Source organism: Coloeus monedula (genome assembly GCF_965178545.1).
Source record: "Coloeus monedula genome assembly, chromosome: 12".
Lineage (NCBI taxonomy): Eukaryota > Metazoa > Chordata > Aves > Passeriformes > Corvidae > Coloeus > Coloeus monedula.
Genome location: NC_138792.1, coordinates 10,426,302 through 10,442,250, shown reverse-complemented (window position 1 = coordinate 10,442,250; position 15,949 = coordinate 10,426,302). Strand labels below are relative to the sequence as shown.

At 36.1% G+C, this 15,949-nt stretch overlaps 1 protein-coding gene across 4 annotated transcripts in view; it reads left to right on the top strand.

Moving 5' to 3' along the window:
• Positions 1-15,949, top strand: part of STAG2 (STAG2 cohesin complex component) — a 108,467-nt gene that overhangs the window by 55,276 nt on the left and 37,242 nt on the right. For 3 of the 4 annotated variants that reach the window (XM_082289482.1, XM_082289484.1, XM_082289485.1), the window contains exons 18-32: positions 23-112; positions 1,172-1,375; positions 2,915-2,985; positions 3,325-3,412; positions 3,516-3,596; positions 6,654-6,746; positions 9,123-9,297; positions 9,738-9,877; positions 11,004-11,105; positions 12,754-12,902; positions 13,433-13,561; positions 13,928-14,133; positions 14,532-14,721; positions 14,807-14,920; positions 15,705-15,831. In XM_082289482.1, the coding sequence (XP_082145608.1) occupies positions 23-112; positions 1,172-1,375; positions 2,915-2,985; positions 3,325-3,412; positions 3,516-3,596; positions 6,654-6,746; positions 9,123-9,297; positions 9,738-9,877; positions 11,004-11,105; positions 12,754-12,902; positions 13,433-13,561; positions 13,928-14,133; positions 14,532-14,721; positions 14,807-14,920; positions 15,705-15,831 (1,959 nt within the window). The remainder of the gene's footprint in view (positions 1-22; positions 113-1,171; positions 1,376-2,914; positions 2,986-3,324; positions 3,413-3,515; positions 3,597-6,653; positions 6,747-9,122; positions 9,298-9,737; positions 9,878-11,003; positions 11,106-12,753; positions 12,903-13,432; positions 13,562-13,927; positions 14,134-14,531; positions 14,722-14,806; positions 14,921-15,704; positions 15,832-15,949) is intronic. The other variant, XM_082289483.1, reaches the window with a different exon arrangement.

Sequence of the window (15,949 nt, the reverse complement as noted above, 5' to 3'; positions counted from 1 at the left end):
TTTTTCCTTGCTGATTTTGCAGTATTCTGTAGATGCAGAAAAAGTCACCAACTTACTGCAGTTGCCACAGTACTTTGATTTGGAAATTTATACAACAGGGCGATTAGAAAAGGTACAGTAACATCCACATGTTAACATAAAAGGAAAAGTCCGGGAATTTAGACTTAGTCACTGGAATTTCAGTCACCATTCTAGGAGTGTTCTTTTGTGTAAAGGAGATTTTATTTATTGTTACCCTTACTGATAATGCGACTTGGATTTCAGAGTTGTGACTGGCTGCTCTTTTTAGAGATAAGGAAAGTTTGAGTTTTCTAAGGCCTTTCTGGCTGGTTTTAACAGAAAATCTTGCCAGTTAGATGAACTTAAATCGAGAATATTTATTGCTGGGTTATGGTCTTATTTGAGATAGCTGTCTGACAGATAAAGCTTGTAGAAACAGCTCAGTAAGTTTTCTTTTTCTGTCACTGAAACTAGAAAACCACCATCATCGTTGCATGAAAGAGAGGAAGAATACCAGATCACAAATGATGAAGTTACTGCTCTCATTTTATCTCCTATGCTTATGAAGTTGGTGAAGCTGTTCTTATCTCTATTGATTCCTTCTCAAATGTGCTATTGCATTGTGAAGGAAGTAGCTGGAAATCATTAGAGTCAAAAAGTGATAAAATGGTGTAGTTGACAGCATAGCCAGCAGTGATAGAGCAGCAGTGAGTAACTCATGTTGAGGGGAGGAATATGTGAACAGCTGAAGTTGGCTTTAGCTGGTGGACAGTAGAGTGTTATGAAACTAAATCTTCAATTAAACAGCTTTTAAGACACACACAAACTTGCATAAATGTTTGTGTGAGTGGGAGGTAAATACTTCTGTGTTGTTCAGTTGTCATTGCAAATTCAAGTGTTAGGTAAGACAATACTGACAATAGCAAATTTTTAATCACTTTGGTGATTTGGTCTGTTACAAGCTCCAACTTGATTTTTGGTAAATAGACTGAGTTTTTCAGAAGCTTCACTGATTTTCTAGAAGGTGTTTGTGTTCTGTATCATAGTTACAAAAGTAGTAAACAGAATTTACCTTTTAAAATTCCTTAAGGTTTATTAAAAATGCGTGTATTTGTGTGTATATGTATAAATAAAAATAAATATTTTCTTCTTTGGCTCGTCTTCCTTCTAGCATTTGGATGCCTTACTGCGACAAATCCGGGATATTGTGGAGAAGCACACAGATATAGATGTTTTGGAAGCCTGTTCAAAAACCTACCACGCTCTCTGTAATGAAGAATTCACAATCTTTAACAGGGTTGATATTGCAAGAAGTCAGTTAATAGATGAATTGGCAGACAAGTTTAATCGACTTCTTGAGGACTTCCTGCAAGAGGTATTTTAATGTGCAGAATCACCTTTTCCTGCCCTTGTAAATATTTTCAGTATGTTTTTCTGTCTTTCTTTGCAAGCCAGAGCTAGGGATAGGATCTTCCCTCTGAATTTCAAAACTGTTAAGTCGAGTGCAATAATGCAACAGTGTCATTGCTGTGATAGTGTGAACACAGACTGTGTTGGAGATTGAGACAGCGAGTCTTTAATTTTGATCTCCTTTTGACAAGAATCCTTTGGGAATTCGAATTAAGTTTCAGATAAACAATTAAATACATAAACTTTTTACTCTTAGCTTTTGAGGCTTACATTTTTGAGAGCTGTAGTATTGTAATTCCCCATGGATTCTCAGATGTACTATTCTAGGTAGTCTTGCCTGTGGTTGCATGTTACTGTTGTTAAATATCAAAATCTCTAGAAAACACTCCCCCTCCCTTCCTGAATGCAAGCAGATGCAGTTAGTAGATCAGAAATAACTTTGTTCCCACACTGTGTTGATCTGAAAAGTGAGAATCTTCTGATAGTGTATTTTACTGTACTATGTGGGATCTCTGACATTCAGACAAAACTTGTTTCTCCTCTTCATCTGTGGTAAGGAGCATAGGAAGTGTCTTTTTGACAGCTTCATTCTTAACGTTTCTTAAATGCATGTGGTTTATCAAGATGGCCTTTTTTCTCTTGCTTTCTGTTCTGAACTAGAACTCCGTTCTAGAAATCCTAAACAAGAAATGTGCCCATTTGTTTCCCTTTGTGATTAAAAGAAAGAATGAGAAGTAAAGCAAGGAAATGAGATGTCAGAAGTTGGCTTGAGGGAAAATGGCAAATACTCTGGTGGAAGTGTTGAAATCCTTAGTTCTTTGATGGGTTGTGCAACTACAGAATAGTAAAGCTTGCATTATCTCTGCTAGACTTAGGAGGAGTTTCTTGACCTCAGATAGTTTATCTTATGTACAAGTAGATACTTTTTTGACCCTTTCATTTTTACTCTTCTTTTTTTACTAAATGCAACTTTGTCAGAATTTATGGGACGATTAGAACAAATCAGTTCCCTTACCTCTCTCAAAGCCTTTTTTTCTGTGATTAAAGTAAGATTGAAGTACTGACCTGTGGCCCATCTAGTCCAGTGTCTTTTGTCTGACAGTGGCCTCTGCTGGATTCTTCAGAGAAAATAGAAGCACCTATATTATACATTGTATTCCACTATCCTAGGCTTTTTCAATTTTTTTTTTCCCCCCTCCCTTCTCCTTCCTCCCCACCCCCCTCTCCTCTCTCTTCTTCTGCCTCTATTTTATGGAATCATGGAATTGTCTAGGTTGGAAAAGACACTTAAGATCATTGACTCCATTTCTAGATATGAACTGCTTGCTGCCTTATCTCTCTAACTCTTCTAAAAGCATATGTGACATGATAAATAATTTAGAATCAGGTCCCCACCCTCTCCTTCCCCTCAGTTTGTGTGTGTGTGTGTGTTTGGTTTTAGTAAGTTCCCCAGTTCACTTAGACTACACTGCTTGAGATGTCTCACTGTATGATTATTAAATAGGGGGAGGAACCTGATGAAGATGATGCATATCAAGTCTTGTCAACACTGAAGAGAATCACTGCTTTTCACAAGTAGGTTGGCTTCTGCACATGTCTGTCAGGGTTTGTGCTGTGGGGGATTGTTTGTTTTTAATTCAGTATCAGAGTTTGTGGTGAGGGGGTTGCTTGTTTTTAATATGATATATCTTACTTTTTAATGCAGTTTCATGGGGTTTTTTTGCTTTGCTTTTTTTATTGTGTGTGTGTGTTGGTTGGGGTGTGGAGGTATTCAATGGCTGGGTTTTTTCAAGACTAATTTTTTTTCTTTTTTTTTTTTTTTTGACCAGTTAGGCTTTTAGTAGTTGTTAACTTCAAATTGCAGAAAGAGTATTAGTTAAATAATATTTTTTGCTTCATTTCTAATGCTTCCAGTGCTCATGACCTATCAAGATGGGACTTGTTTGGCTGCAACTACAAGTTATTGAAAACTGGCATTGAAAATGGAGACATGCCAGAACAGGTCTGTAGTTAAAACATGTTCTTTAGGCACAGCTACAAATAGCTTTTGTTGCTCTTTTTTATTGGCCTTTGTCATCTAATGTTTTTTTTCCTTTTGGTTTCAGATTGTTATTCATGCACTGCAGTGTACTCATTATGTAATCCTTTGGCAGCTAGCAAAAGTTACTGAAAGCAGTTCCACAAAGGTATGCCTTGTTCCAGTTGTATTAGTAAATAAACATTTGTAAATAGCTGCAGTGTCATCAAGTGGGAACTGTGATGGAATTAAGACTAGGAATTTTCCTTCTATTGATACCTACCTAATCCTGCTTTTTTAAATAAGTTCTTCTGAATTCATAGTTTTAGTAGTCACATTCTTGACTTGCAAACCTAGTACTTCCTTTAATTGTTTTTATTATGTAAATAGCAATATTATGTTTAATTTGATGGAATTTTACAGTAATAGTAAATAAACCTGATACCTATCAGGCACAGTAACAATGCTAAGAAGGGGTAGAATGGTAGTTATCCCAGCATAGTCAGTCTTTCTACTCTCAAGTAGTGGATTTGAATTTGTCTGGAAACCTTGAAGAGTATCAGTGACAAGTCAGTGAGATGTAAGAATTTGTATACTATCATAGTATTCTTATTGCTCAATATGTTGCTGTTCTACTTTACTCTTCATCAGTCTTTTAAATCTGTTGTTAAATAAAGACATGAAAAGATTAAGTTAAATTTCAGGTTTTTTCAGGGAATGATGAGAGGCCCTGTTCTGGTTCTATGTATAGTAATCTTGAAGGGCAAAGCTCTGGCAAATGTCATCTTTCTAATTTCACTTCTTGAAAAATCTTAGAGGAAGGATTAAGGTTTCCTGTATCCAGTGCTGCTTGAAGAGGTTGATTAGGTGGCTCACTCTGAACTGCTTAATGAAAAAAGGCTTTTTTTGAAAGGCCTAGGTAGTTACGAATGGATTTTTTAAGTGCCAAAACATTTTGATGATTTCTCTAACTAAAATTTAAAAAATGTAATCCCTGTAATCAAACATACATTTTCTGCAGTCCTGTAAGAGGAGTGCTTTTTTACTGAAAATCTATGCTGGAGTTGCACTACATTATTTGAGTTTCTTTATGTCAGGGAGGAGACAAGTAAATTCTTCAGGTTTTTTAAATGTTCTGATTATCATGCTTGTAATTAATATAAGAAAAAGAAGTTGTATATGACTGTCACAATTTACTAGGGAGAAAACAAAGGGAACTCATGGCATTAATAATGTATGAGTAATTAATAATCCATTATTACAGTATTCTCATTTTAATGTGAGGGTGCGTACATTTTTCCTTTAATTTTTTTTTTTTTAAATTTTTTTTTTTTTTTTTTTTTAGCATGTGGTAGTTTGAGCTTCTAGTAGATGCAGGAGTGGAAAATCATGCTATGTAACTTGTACTAATTTAGATCCTATAACAGAGAACACCTGTATCAGATTATGGTGGTTTTCCCCTATCTGTTCAGACTTCTTTAGTCCAGTGACTAATTATAGTCAGAAGATGTTAAGAGATAAATAGGAACTTGACCACTGGCTGGCTGGTTTACCCATCTGTGTTCTAGTGGCTTTTCACATTTCCCACCCCAAATACCTGATAAGAAGTGGCTACACAGATTGTTCAGAGGCACCTAGGGGTGTGAAGGATCTGGAGGCTTTGTTACTTTAAAGGGTAAACAGCAGTAACAGTGATCAAAGCTTTATCACAAGCCTAATGGCAGAAGATGAGATAAATACTGACAGGTTAGTTTAGAAATGAAGATGAACCTAGCTGTTTTGCAGCAAAATGTAATTTGTAATACTTTCAGCAGGAATGAAAAGAACCTAATTGAAAAGTGGTCCCTTAAAGAGACTATCTTCTGCTCCTGCATAATAAAATTTGGTAAATTAAAGCTTACATTGGTTTAACTTCTGATTTACAACTATTTTATTGTATAACTGCTTGACTGCTGCCAAATATACTAAGTACCTACAGAAGTTCGGTTGACTTCTGTTCAATGAAAGTGGAATGTACAACAGCAAAAAATAAGCACAGAAACAGAAGTGACAGGAATGTACTGTGCCTAAAGATTTGGTTGGTTGATTTTTTTAATTGGTTGATTTTGGCTTTTTTTGGCTTCTGACAACATTGTCAACATCTGCTGACTTTGCTCTTTGTGAACAGGTTTGTGAACTAAGTGTGGGAATTAGCTTCATAATACATGCACTAAATTGAAGACTATATAAATGGTTCAATTTTAATAAAAATGTAAACAAATAATTCTGTATAAAGGAAAGAAAATATTCCCACGTGTAATGTCTTAGCATCAGTGTAGTAATCTGAATGGTAAATGTTGAGAGAAAAGATTTTGTGTAGAAAAGGACTAATAAAATCATGTTATACTTAAATTCCTGTCAAGGAGAAGCTGTTGCTTTTGTTAATCCTGATGGGATTAAACAATATGCTGTACCCAGTGTTACCCACTTTCTTGAAGGGAGAGACTTGTTTCAGTTTAGATTGCAGGCGTAGATTTTAGACGTCCCTCAGGTGTATTACATCTTTGGACTGATGCTGGTTACACAGTTGGTCTCATATTACAACTTCCCCAGTTCTACAGAGCTACATCTTCACATGACTGAGTGACACCAACTGTGTTACACATGTGGGTGGTACTTAGACCAATTTGATACTTTGTTTGCTCAGTAATCTACTCTTTGGGAAGTTATTGCAGTGCCTGAAGCTACCTTTATTTTTACAATGAACCGGGGAAAGAAGACTGACTGATCTGATAGTCCACTTTATCCCAAATCAGTGAATTAAAAAAATAAAATAATACCAAGTAGGCTTGTCTTTTCTAGTTATGAACAGCTGTCTAAAATCTATCATTTAGGCTGAAAATACAGGTATTTTAAAGAGAAAATGCTTTATACTCTGGAATTTTTGGGGGATGAGGGGAGGTGTTAGGGTGTTTTAGGTTTCTTTCTGAGTTTTTTTAGTTACTACTTTTTTTATGAAATAACACGATTTTCATCCCAACTGCCATATCCTCTGTGCTACACAGAGTGACAGAATTAAGGAAATTGCTGGTTGCTAATTTTATTTGTAATAGTGATTTTTTAAAATAATGTGACTTGAATGTTACCACTAAGGCCTGTGGTGGAATGCTCTGTGAAAGTACATGCACTAAATGGGACTATAAAATTGAAAAAGCAAAACGGTTATATGAAATCATTCTCTTTGAAGGAGGATCTTCTACGTCTAAAGAAACAGATGAGAGTGTTCTGTCAAATCTGTCAACACTACCTGACCAATGTAAACACTGCTGTTAAGGAACAGGTTAGTGCTGTTGTTACTTGTAGTCTTCTAATGCTATACTTTTAAAGCAGTTGAAAATTTCTTCTTGCTAATATTTTTGGCACTTGTGTGGGAACGTGATGTCCTGGATGTTCAGGCTGAGTGCCCTTTGAGTGTGAATACATACTGTACTTGTATGCTTGCCTTCCTTATGTACATAGGATTTCAGAATCAATTTAAACTTTATTATTTTTGAGTAATTTTAGGTAGCATGTTTTATGCAAAGCAGCTTTTTGTTTCTTTAAATAATGACTCTGCAGATGTAGAAGCCTTCTGGGTGTAAGTTGAGAGAGTTCCATTTCAAACCTCTTGCTTGCCTTGTGCTAATGACCTACATCTCCTGTGGAGCTGTGGATTCATAGGCTCAAAACTGGAAGAGCTAAGGACAGCAGTTTAAAAGAGAAGTTATTTTATTGGTTCTGTCTTTGAATGCATGCAGGTGCAGCTTCCCTTCTCCTCCTCCTCTGTGTTGTTGCATAAGGCAGTATATTCCTCAGTTTTTCAGAGTCCCAAGAATTTCGGGATCTCAAAATCAGGAGGAAAAAAAGAGTACTTAAGATGAGTGCGTATATGTTTATATATGCACCAGTATGCACTGTAACCTAGGAGAGTTTATTGTTGGGAAATGGGAGTTTTTTGTAGTCACCTCACACACCCCACACTCACGCACTGATCTTTTGGTAAGAGTGTTGTTTAGAGATGCTCTAGCAAATGATTGGAAGCTTCAACAACGATACACTGCTTGGAAAAGATGTGTGCAGTTTTATAGTCAGTCCTTCATACAGTTGTCTTTGCAGGGAGAGTTTTAGCTGGAAATAAGTTCTTAAATATTTTAGACATAAAAAATGTAGATACTAAGCTTGAGTAAGTAATGGGTGACAGTTCAGGCAGGAGTTCTGGCTTTTTTGAAATGCTGGCATGAAGGTTTTGGGGGTTGTCTTTAATTTGTGCTTCTGTTTCGAAAAGAATTGAGACATCATATTGGGAAACTCTCGTCCTGAGTTCTGAGGATAACAGAGTCAAAGGAAATAATTAAACTGTAGGGGCTGAGTCTCTTCCAATCTGTGGGCAAATAGTTCTTTGGCCCGGACACTCATAGGATTTTGAGGTTCCAGTGAAGAGCACAGGTTACTGATAGCAGGATTAATTCTAAGTAAATGCCTTTAACAATCTTTAAAATGCTAAAATGAAAGAAAATGAAGATTGTCTCTATAGGGGAAGGACCAGATTATCTTCTAGGTAGACAGTTTAATTAAAGAAATAGAAAGCCAGGAGCCTTTTCACTGCCGAAGATAATAATAAACTGGTTAAAGTGGAAAATCTGGTCCACTGAGTCGCACAATTGCAGCTTTTGAAACTCTTGCTAGAACAAGAATATTCCTGAAGCTTAATAGGCTTGTTCTATGTCAAAGAGCTACCTAGTGTAATAGTCACAAGGTGTAGGGTGTGAAAAGTGCAAGTAACAAAATTACTGAAGCTCTGAGTAGGTCGTTCTAAGAGGCTGTATGACTCTCAGACTCTGGTGAATGCTCTAGAAACTAGAACTGCCAAGTTACACAGGGTATCTGTTGCATAGGGTACAATAGCCTTGGTTCCACTTCCCTTGTCTAATCTCATGAATGGACACAAAGGACTTCAGAGGAGCATGTGTATTTTTTGTGACCAGGAATTAGTAATATTTGCTTTGAGGAAATAGAGAACACACCTGTTCGTGGAAGTACTTGGGAGACTAGAGCCAAAGAGAAGGTACAGCACTAAGCAGCTTGTTGCCTTGGTCTGTTAGTTTGAAGAGTGTCAGTCTCTATGTCAGGTACTAAGACATTTGAACTTTCTGGGGCAGTGGAGTACAGACATTTAAATCTGATGTCAGATGCACAAGTTAGCCAGCAAAACAAACAAATCGGTTGCACTTTTGGATTTTTGGACATTATGATTTAAAGGGATTGAATAATCTCAGGTGTTACATGTTAAACAAACATGATCGAAACTATTTTTTAAAAAGACAGCAAAAAGGAGTTCGTACTATGGTTGGAGTCCACGAAGTTCTCTAGTGGCCTAATGTAGATCCGTCAGGCAGAATTTGGGAGTTTCAGGCTTCTCATGTTTGAATCCTGCAATATTTGCATATTTAGTTGGTATCATCTGTGCAATATTTTTGTTTGGAGACTCAGTCTTGATACAGGAACCTGCTGTGAGAAGCTGTGCACATTTTGACTTCAGTTGGCCTTTGCAGTTGTGTAGGACTTCAGTGACCTGTGTACACTGTTGAGGTCTTAAGTATTTTGTCAAGTGCAAATACATTATTCTAAACAAAATCCACTTTCCAAGCAAGTATTTACTAACGTTTCTTTTTAACAGGCTTTCACAATTCTGTGTGATGTGCTGATGATCTTCAGCCATCAGATTATGACAGGAGGACGTGACATGTTGGAGCCACTTGTTTACACTCCTGATTCTTCCTTGCAATCTGAACTACTCAGTTTTATTTTAGATCATGTCTTCATTGATCAGGATGATGATAATAATAGTGCAGGTTTGTACAAAAATTAAGTTTCTTTTATATTATTTGTTTTCTAACTAGTATCTTTGTTTTCTTGTGCATTTTTGGGTTTTTGTGGTGGTGGTATTTTTTGTTGGGTTTTTTATTTGCCTGGTTGTTTTTTTGTTTTAGTCTTGTTTTGTCACTGAGAGGTGTGCATGTACACAGAGGGAGATTTGGCTTTTAAATGTCATCTGATTAAAGGATTTTCTGTATTGGGAACATGTAGGGTAATTGCAGTAAGGGTTTGGTTTAATAGGCTCAAATATTTGTATCAGGGTAAGAGACTTGTCAGTAGACAATGAAGTGCATTGCCATCAGAATTGAGATCTGATTTTCTGAATCCTGACTACTAGCCCATACAGTTTCCTATGTAAACGTTTAAATATGGAGTCTTTAAACCTGACAGTTTTCCTGTTCTGGACTCCTTCTAGATGGACAGCAGGATGATGAAGCCAGCAAAATTGAAGCATTGCACAAAAGAAGAAACCTGCTTGCAGCTTTCTGTAAGCTCATTGTATATACTGTGGTGGAAATGAACACAGCTGCAGACATTTTCAAGCAATATATGAAGGTAAATTTGAAGCTTAGTAGTGATACTTCATACAACTGCTAGAATACAGTAGTTGTGGAGTTTTTAACTAAGTTTTTTACCTTACAAGATTAACCGATTCAAAATGTGACGAATTCAAAACTCCAGAGCTGTAGGCCCTTTTCTGTATGTAGGGAGAAAAATTACTGAGATGCGTTTCACAGTTCCAGTGTGTGGGTGGTAGGGAGCGAGGAGGGAAACTGACTAATTATTTTGATGTCGTTTTTACTAGTTTTGTGTTCTTATTCTGATTGATGGTATATTTTTAATTCACTTATTAGTTTAGTAGGCCTTTTGAGAATGTTTTTCCAAAGATCAACTCCATGATGGCTAGCCTCATTAAATGATATAAGTTTAAACTTTGTAGAAGAGAAATAAGGTTTGAGTCCCCTCTTCTCCTCCCCCCATTCTTTTTATCTGTTTCAATCTTTCTTAAATATAAAAATCTCTCCTGGCTCATGGGATTCACAGCTGCACACTAATAGAAGTTCTCATTTTGTGACCATGATAAAGCTTTGCTCCTCGGTGATTACCTTAAAACTTAAAATTTGGGCAGCCTGCTTTTATCTGTCTGAGTGCCCTACATATATTTTGATTCTCCAAATAACTAGTTGGGTCTGTCTTAAACCTGAAATACTTAAAAAACTGAACAGGCGGCTGTCTTTGTTGGACACATTATGGCTATGATGCTGTCTGTAAGTGCCTCCTTTCAGCAAAGAATATAGAAAACTCCCCACCAGAGTTACAGGAGTTACTAAAAAGATTAGATTCTAATTTTGTACCCTGAAGGGGTGAACACGTGTCATTAACAAATATGTCATGGCCTTGAAGATAAATAGGTCATTCTGCCTCCAAAGTAATACTCACTGCAAGAACTAAAAGTGGGTTTATTTTTTTTGCATTTAAATTTTTTTAAGTATTATTTTGGAGGTTTAGGGTATAATTTTGCTGTAATCCTAAACATGTTGGGGTTTTTTCCTTTAGGTAGTGTTTGATTTTTATTTTTTAAAGCGCACATCCTAGATTTTGTTTTCAGAAGAATTCAGTAGTTGCAATGTTTTCAACTAATATTGACAGCTAACCTTTTTTGTTTGTTTGTTTTTCCTAGTATTACAATGACTATGGTGATATTATTAAAGAAACGATGAGTAAAACAAGACAGATAGACAAAATCCAGTGTGCTAAAACACTTATTCTTAGTTTGCAGCAGGTAAGAATTTACAGTGGTTTTATGCATGAAATTCCATACTGTAGATGATGTCCTGTTGTTTAGTAGCTAGTTTGAGGTATGGATGAAGAAATTTTTATGTACAGTAGGGATAAATAGGTCTAAACTGAAATGCATTTTCTGCAACTATATGCAAAACTGCTAGAACTTTTCCTATACTTACCAAATATTGTACCACAAAAAACATAGGAGAGGCTAATAAATACAAAATGAATGTAACTCTATGAAACCTTCATAACTCTAAAACAATAGTTTAAGTCATGTATTCAGAAATATGTTGTGAAGTGGCCAGTTTACTAGTTTGTGAACAGATAAATACTTCCCGCCTGTGTGGCGTGGGTTTGTGGTTTGGGGATTTTTGTGGGGGTTTTGTTTTGCTTTGGTATGTTTTTTTGGTTTAGGATTTTTTAAAAAACTATTCTGAGAATTAATTTGAAATAGTAATTTCTTAATGTTTAGTAGGGACATCACACATATTTGATATTAAAACAGAATTTAATGCTCTCTTCAGTAAAGTTTGTTTGTGTGGAAACCTGATGAATTCAATTAAGGCTAGCATTTGATTCATCTGCTCACATAAACCATCTGCATGGATTTTATTCACAGGCTCAGAACAGTAGAGCCATATATCTGCAAAACACTGTAATCCAGCATAGATCACTGCTATCCATGAAAGGAAAATATACCCAAATTTGTCTTCTCTCTCTCCCTGTTTTTTTTGACTAAAGGTTATGAAGCTCTGCATAATGAATGTAGATCTAGATATTGATCCTGGTGGAGACCAAACAGAAATAGTCCTTATTAAAGTAAGGACTGGTTTATCAGTAGAGATATTGCCAGTACAAGGGAGCATGAAGCCTTTCCTTTTGATAGCAGCATGACTCTTAAGTAGCTAGTGGAACTGCAGTGTGAAATATGTAACTAAACACTCTTTGGTTTGTTCTTTGTGGTACTGAAGAGTGAAGCGTGTGTTAGACAAAACTAGAAAAATTGATTATTGGTAGGATGAGAAGAGGATTGATCAAAGAAAAGAAAAGACTGTAAAGTTCAGAGTATTTGGCTGTGACAACTATTGATGAGTACTTAAAAATCTCATAATTGGTGACAGAATTTCTGGTGTCTTTGGCAATTTCCCTGAAGACATGTTTCCATTTTAGAATTTCCTCTTTATACTTGTATTTTGGGAAGGAAAATTAAAAAAAAAAAAGAATTGGGAATTAGTAGTTTGGCAAAGTATTACAGTAAAGACCAGGTGATAATTACCCCATTTATACCTTCTCTGTTAATGTATGTAATTAGGGAATCATACTAATTTTTTGTATTCTCAACTGTAGATCACCTGATTTAGTGAAGCACTGAAATCTGTCATCCAGAAATCTGTCATACAGTTTGATGAGTGCTTGGACAGTGCATTTCAAAGTTTATCTCTGGGGTGCAGACTCTTCAAGAGTAGCTTTGACTTCACTGTCCAAAACTTCCATATTTGTCTCTTGGTGTTGTCAGATTAAGAATGGGGTGAAAAGAAAGCTGTAAAACATACTTTTAAACAGAAACTTAGCTCTGTGTGTATTGGTTCAAAGTTTGGCATAATCTTTTAATACATGAAAATTTCCCTTTTTATTCCATACAGCTCTTCAATGAAATGATTCAAGAAAATGGTTATAATTTTGACAGATCATCACCAACATTCAGTGGCATAAAGGAACTTGCTCGACGTTTTGCTTTAACATTTGGATTGGATCAGTTGAAAACAAGAGAAGCTATTGCTATGTTACACAAGTAATTGTGTGCTTTGTATTACTTCCACTTTTGTAAACACTTCTTGACTAACATAAGATAATCTTTTTCATCTAGTTTAATACTAAGTGCATCAGCCCTAGAGATGATAGAGCACATATATTAATTAGAAGACAACTACAGTTTTGTCTCTGAGTAAAAGCCAAATGTTTCGTATTGTTGGTGTTCTCCAGCATTGTTGTATAAAGTATGTAAATGATAGCAGTGTCAATGCTATAATGAAAAAGCCTTTTTAATGTCTGGTCCATAACAGTAAGAACTGATCCACTTCATTATCAGTGGTGCTCATGTTGTCCTCATGCAGAAAACTTGCAATGCAAGGTAGAAATTCCATGACAGAAAGAGTGTGTCTAGATTCAAATAATGACTGGTATTCACGTTTTTTGCTGGAATATGGAAACATCAAATTATTGCTTTCTTGACATAAAGGAAAGGGGTTCAGTTTTAGTAGCTCACGGTGCTTTGAACTTTTGTTTGTTCTTTTTCTGATGCAATTTTTAATTTCTTCTTAGGGATGGCATAGAATTTGCTTTTAAGGAGCCTAATCCACAAGGTGAGAGCCACCCACCATTAAATTTGGCATTTCTTGATATTCTCAGTGAGTTCTCCTCGAAACTTCTCAGACAAGACAAAAGAACAGTGTAAGTATTTTCTTAATATTCTTAACATTTGTAATGATAACCACAAAAGACATGCATCAGAATAAATATTTGTGTATTGTATTCTTCTAAAGTGAAATCTTTGGCACATCAAGGTAAGTTTACACTAACGTAGTCAAGTATATTCACAGAGGGTAAATTGTATTTATCATTGTTATTTTTCATTTTATGGTGAATGAACAGAAATTGTATTCCAGATTTGCTGTTGTCAGGCCTTTCTGTTAACTAGATGAGAAACATCAGGTGATAATTTCACCCCAAAACACAAATTAAGTGGTTACTTACCTTGACGTGTTAACGTTTTGTTACAGATTTTTTGCATCTCTGTATTTCTGTTTCCATTTAAAGGTATGTTTACTTGGAGAAGTTCATGACCTTTCAGATGTCTCTACGAAGAGAAGATGTGTGGCTTCCTCTCATGTCCTACCGAAACTCTTTATTAGCTGGTGGGGATGATGATACCATGTCAGTGATTAGTGGAATCAGTAGTCGAGGATCTACAGTAAGAAATAAGAAGACAAAGCCAGCAACAGGCAAGCGGAAAGTACCCGAAGGTAGAACTTCTCTCATCTTAAAATTTACTGGAGTAGATATTCATATAAACTGTGTTCCATATTTGTTAGTGTGAGTATATTGGTATGCCTTAGTGTATTTTTTCAGAACAGGTAACTTCTGACCATGTATATGTCTCAGTGAGAAAGGTATTCATTTGATTCACAAAAGGAAATAAGGGCATAACACAGTGTTAAGTCATACAATAGAAAAATACAGAAATGCTCCAGCCAGTGATTATAAATCCAGGCCTTTTGAGGCACATATAAGACTTTGTGGCAAAATTAAAGCAATTGATTCTCTGTAAACAGAAAGTACACATTTAATTTGTGTTTCAATATTCACTTTTAGACTAGTTTGAAAAAATCTTCACGGATGTTCTTCCTGTGTTTGCTTCCAGCTGAAGAAAGTAGCAGTAGTGACAGTATGTGGCTGAACAGGGAGCAGTCAATGCACACACCAGTCATGATGCAGACACCTCAGCTCACTTCCACGATAATGAGGGAGCCCAAGAGATTGCGACCTGACGAGAATTACATGGGCGTCTATCCTATGCAGCCCGAGCACCACCAACCGCCGCTCGACTACAAGTACGTACACGAGTAGGTCTGCTTTGTGTTAGTGTTCATACACAAAACCAGTACATGTTTAAAATAGAATAATGGTCTTTTTAAGCACGCAAGTAACGTGGATGTTGGCTCAAAGGCAACAGGAAGAAGCCGCGCGGCAACAACAGGAGAGGGCAGCGATGAACTACGTCAAGCTGAGAAGCAACTTGCAACACGCCATGTGAGTGGAGTGAAATGTTCCTTCAGTGGGTTGGGGAGGGGAGGGTTTATAAATGCTGTGTTAACACCTGTATCTTTTAAGAAGGATACATCTTCTAAGTTTAAAAGTTCTCTGCATTCTTAAGGCCTGTGTGGTTCTACAGAAAAAAGTACAGGTTGCAAACAAAATCCGTGGGCATATGTATTGAGGAGCTTTACATCTTTCCCCTACTTCTTGATTATTTTATTACCAGTACTTCATGTAACATAGTTTCAATGGTGGCTTTTTTTTTAATACAGTGACACCAATTAGTATAATTAGAATGACTCCATAGTTTTCTCATAAGATCTGATGTTTCATGTAGAAGTTATGACGAAAGAGGATGAAGGACTGTGTGGGAATATTTGTAGTGGTTTTACAGATCTGCTTTATTGCAAAGACATTCTTTCTTGCCTTATCATAAGGCAGAAACAATTTTTCTTTAGGTGGCAAAACCTAAGTTCTTTCTCACTTGAGCATAAATTAGGTATAGAGTAGATCTGCTTATCAGTTCTCACACCCTCTCAGAATACCCATTTAGCAGTGTAGCACGGTTATCTAAATTGACCTTTTCTAGGCGTTCTCCCACACTCTCTCAGTATCTTCTGGTTAAATACCAGCTTTCTTTAGTAGTAGTTGTGCATTTATTTAATTACTTCATTTCTGTTTCATCTAATCATTTGTTGGGAGTCCCTTACTGAGCATTAGCTTTTTAAATAGATAAAAGTTAACTTGATTTAGTAAACAGTATTGCTTTTCATTTCAGTCGACGTGGCACAAGTCTAATGGAAGATGATGAAGAGCCAATTGTTGAAGATGTGATGATGTCATCAGAAGGGCGGATTGAAGATCTTAATGAAGGCATGGATTTTGACACCATGGACATAGACCTAGTAAGAAATTTACTGCTCTTTTGGTGGTTTTAGGATTTGTATTTCTGCTTTTGAAGTAAGATATTTGAAATTTTCCTTCCTATAAAACAAAAATCATTCTGGTTGCTTTCTGCATTGT